Source organism: Atractosteus spatula, chromosome 4, assembly GCF_055471065.1.
Source record: "Atractosteus spatula isolate fAtrSpa1 chromosome 4, fAtrSpa1.hap1, whole genome shotgun sequence".
Classification (NCBI taxonomy): Eukaryota; Metazoa; Chordata; class Actinopteri; order Semionotiformes; family Lepisosteidae; genus Atractosteus; species Atractosteus spatula.
The window spans coordinates 53,326,055-53,329,660 of NC_142709.1; the positions used below are offsets into that span (position 1 = coordinate 53,326,055).

At 35.4% G+C, this 3,606-nt stretch overlaps 1 protein-coding gene across 1 annotated transcript; it reads left to right on the forward strand.

The window, feature by feature from the left end:
- The first annotated feature begins 1,036 nt into the window (after positions 1-1,036).
- LOC148836560 (somatostatin-1A-like) lies at positions 1,037-2,292 on the forward strand. Its single transcript, XM_088914360.1, has 2 exons — positions 1,037-1,177; positions 2,083-2,292. Exons 1-2 carry the CDS (start codon positions 1,037-1,039, stop codon positions 2,290-2,292), a joined length of 351 nt encoding a protein of 116 aa, XP_088770486.1.
- Positions 2,293-3,606: the final 1,314 nt, after the last annotated feature.

Sequence of the window (3,606 nt, forward strand, 5' to 3'; positions counted from 1 at the left end):
AATCACGTTTCATCAGCATTGTTCCTTATGTTTCACGTGTTCTCATGCACATATTGTCAGATGCTGAAATTTAAATATAAAATTTCCATAATCAACATTAATAGTTGTTTTGGGATCTATAACCAAAAATCTCTCATTTGCATTACATATTTTTATTACTATGCATTAGTAATAATATTATATTAAATATTTGCGAGGAATAGAGTGGTGTTATTTGTTGTTTTGAAAACAATATACAATTAATTATTGTATATTACTATATACAATACTATATATAATTATACTATTACTATATATAATTATATATAATAATTCAGTTTGCTAAAAGAAGAATCAATTATTATTGATTCAGTTGATAATAGATTAATTCAGGTGACGCAGTTTCAGGAATCTGCACCTAAATCGATATGTTTGAGATGAAAATGATAACTTACTGTTAAAAATGCTAACTGCAGAAAAAAAGCAGCTGGCTTTCTTTTCTAACTTCTTTCTGTTTTGCTTTGCCGAAAGTAGAAAAGAACATATTATTTAATGTCTTTTAAATCATCTTCTGATTATTTAAATTTAGTCAAATGTATTAAAAGATTGCAAGTTTAACATTGCACATCACTATTCTGTCAAATACCAGTTTGTCCTTCTTTAGTTTAGCAAATACAGTTTATGAGTGCATTGCTTGGTTGTGTTTGTTCTCGAACAGCAGCAAGGGTGAGACCCATTAAAGCTAATTGTTTTATTGCAAGCTTCCTTTCAAATCAATCTAATTACTGTAAACCTCTTAGTAAATTGTGAGTAAATGACTTAACAAAGAAACAACAGAAGCCTCTATAATATTTACAATTGTAAAATTAATAAACGCCTGCATCTCTTAGGATACAGTGGGTGGAGATTTTGTTACTATAAGCCAAAACCATGCAAGCAATAGTGTTCTGACGTGTGGAAGCCAGTTTAAAAAGAGGCTTGCCAGGCTAATTCGTAAGTCAAGGAAAGGACTCCTGACACAGTTTTCACCTGTACCGTTACTTTCCTTCAAGGCAAGATGCTGTCCTATCGTGTTCATTGCACCTTGGTTCTCTTTGGGTTAGTCTTTGCTTTTTGCTGTGTCAGCGCTGTATCGCACTCAGACCTTCGATTCAGGAGGTTTCTACAGAAGGCAAAAGCTGCAGGCCTAAATACACAGGTAAGTTAAATTAATTTTAAAGTTAATAGAAAAAGCAGTAAATTCAAGACACTCTGAGCTTCACACATCTGATTTAATTAGCATGATGATCTGACAAAAGACAGTCTTTCTGCCGGACTCTTGTCAAAGAAATAATTGTCTGGTGTGTTTCATAAAACCACAAAAATTGGGTTAAAATGCAGCGTGAAATATAGTCTTCCTTGTTGGTGCCATGTTAAAGATACACCCTAGTACCATCCATCTATCCATTTTCTAACCACTTTATCCAGTAGAGGGTCATAAGAGAGCTGGTGCCTCAAGCAAGGCGCCAGTCCATCACAGGTGAGACACAGACACAAACACAAGCACACTCACACCAAGGGTCAGTTTTCCCAGAAACCAATTAACCCACTAGTATGTCTTTGGACTGCGGGAGGAAACCAGAGCACCCAGAGGAAACTCATGCATACAAGGGGAGATTATACAAACTCCAAATAAATAGCAGCCCAGGAATTGAACCCAGGGCATCAGCACTGTGAGGCAGCAATACTAACCACTGCATCACCTTTTTGCCCTACACCGCAGATTAAAAAGCTTTATTGTACTTTAAAGTAGAATGCTGGGGATGGATGTGATGATTATGATTAAATTTTTTACTCTTGATAAGTATTGAATAGTGGCTGGAGAAATAAGTATCTGAGAAAATAAAATCTGATGTTTCTCAAGGTGAGTTTAAATATTTAATGCTTCACTGAAATGTACATCTATATTTAATATATACGGATTTTAAATGCTGAAGGGTTTTTTGAAACATCTTATGCTTATTACAACTTCTTCCTGTGCAGTACTTGTGGTGAAAGGTTTTATGGGACCAGCAATGATGCAATTTTATTTTGTATTAGTTAACACTTGATTCTTTGTTGCAGGACTCTTCTAAATATGCATTGGAGGACCTTATCTCCCAGCTTGTTCAGTCTGACAGTGAAGCCCTGGAGAATGAAATGTCTGTGTTGGATGAGAACAGTGATGCCGGACTTGAGCTGGAGAGATCTGCCGACATGGGGAAGGTAATCCCTCCCAGAGAACGTAAAGCAGGATGCAGAAACTACTACTGGAAGACCATCACCTCATGCTGATCCTCAACTGCATAGCCTGGCACCCCACTTTCTGCACTGAGATGCTCGACCCCTTCAGCAAATTCTGACATCTAAAATGTGTACCAAAAAATAATTAAATTAAAAATATTTTAATTTCATTAAACACAAAACTATTATTTGCATTAGAACTTGTGGTAACCTGATATGATAACATTCTTTTCTCCTTGTGCTGTCTATTTTCTCATCTACGTGATCTTCTTCTAGTTCAGCTTATTGGAGATAAGAATTACTCTTTCATACCAAACATGTTATGAAAATATGCAACCACATACTTAATGAGAGTCTCATATATTAGTCATTTGTAATGGTTTAACCCATGCTAAGTGTCCACTATATCATCATTTCTTGGTAGAAGTGACCAGAACAATTCAATGAGGTATATGTAGGACTGACAATAGAAGCCAACCCTTAATTTAAGGGTTTTATCTCTTTTAACCAAATGGATTAATAAAAAAACTACTATGATAATCTATGCAAGATTAGGATCTAGCTAACAAACAAAAAAACAAGATTAAGAGTCATTTTTGACTTTTTCTATATGTCGCATTGTAGTCTAGCTGTCTGAATTGGAAAAATCTTTCCAATAATGCTGGTCTACCATCTTTTATCAAAAGAGAACAATAGAAAACTTAAGCACCAGTGTGAATTTAATTCTAAATCTAATTTCAATACCCCAGATATATTTTTATATCCATCCCCAGATCTATGCCTCAAAGTACTATCACAGAACTGTTCCTTGGTTTCATGGTAGAGTTTCTGTTCTGACATGCATTGTCAACGGGGGGACCTGAAATAGACAGGTGTATTTCTTCTGAAATCATAGTAACCAACTGAACTGACCACTAATGGCTCCAAGCTCTTCAGTGATCTCACAAAGACATTAGATGCACCAGGGCTCAATTTTGACTGTCATAGCAAAGGAGTGAATTCTCGGCAAATCAAGACAGTCGAGTGTTTTCTTATAAAATATACAGCATGTAAAAAAATCCAGAACTTGCCTTGCACTTTAACATTATAAAGTAATTGGTGTAGATCGGTGATAGAAAATCCCATGAAAATGAATCCATTTTGAGTTTGAAACATAACCAATTGTGAAAATATCCACAATATCTGAATACTTTCTAAAGCCACTGATGGTGCAGTATAACGTTTTTAACTGAAAAAATGGAGGAGGTTAGATCCTAATCTCACCTATTTCATCTCTCTTACTTAAATATATTTTCCTTCTTGTGCATCTTACAAACCGCCCAGCCCCCCAGCTATACCATTGCAGCAGCTCCTCAGCTCATTCCT

Excerpts from the sequence above, each read along its gene's own strand:
- LOC148836560 (XM_088914360.1), top strand. The coding sequence starts at position 1,037 with ATGCTGTCCTATCGTGTTCATTGCACCTTGGTTCTCTTTGGGTTAGTC. Across the intron at positions 1,178-2,082 it reads CTGCAGGCCTAAATACACAG|GACTCTTCTAAATATGCATT; the intron begins GTAAGTTAAATT and ends TCTTTGTTGCAG.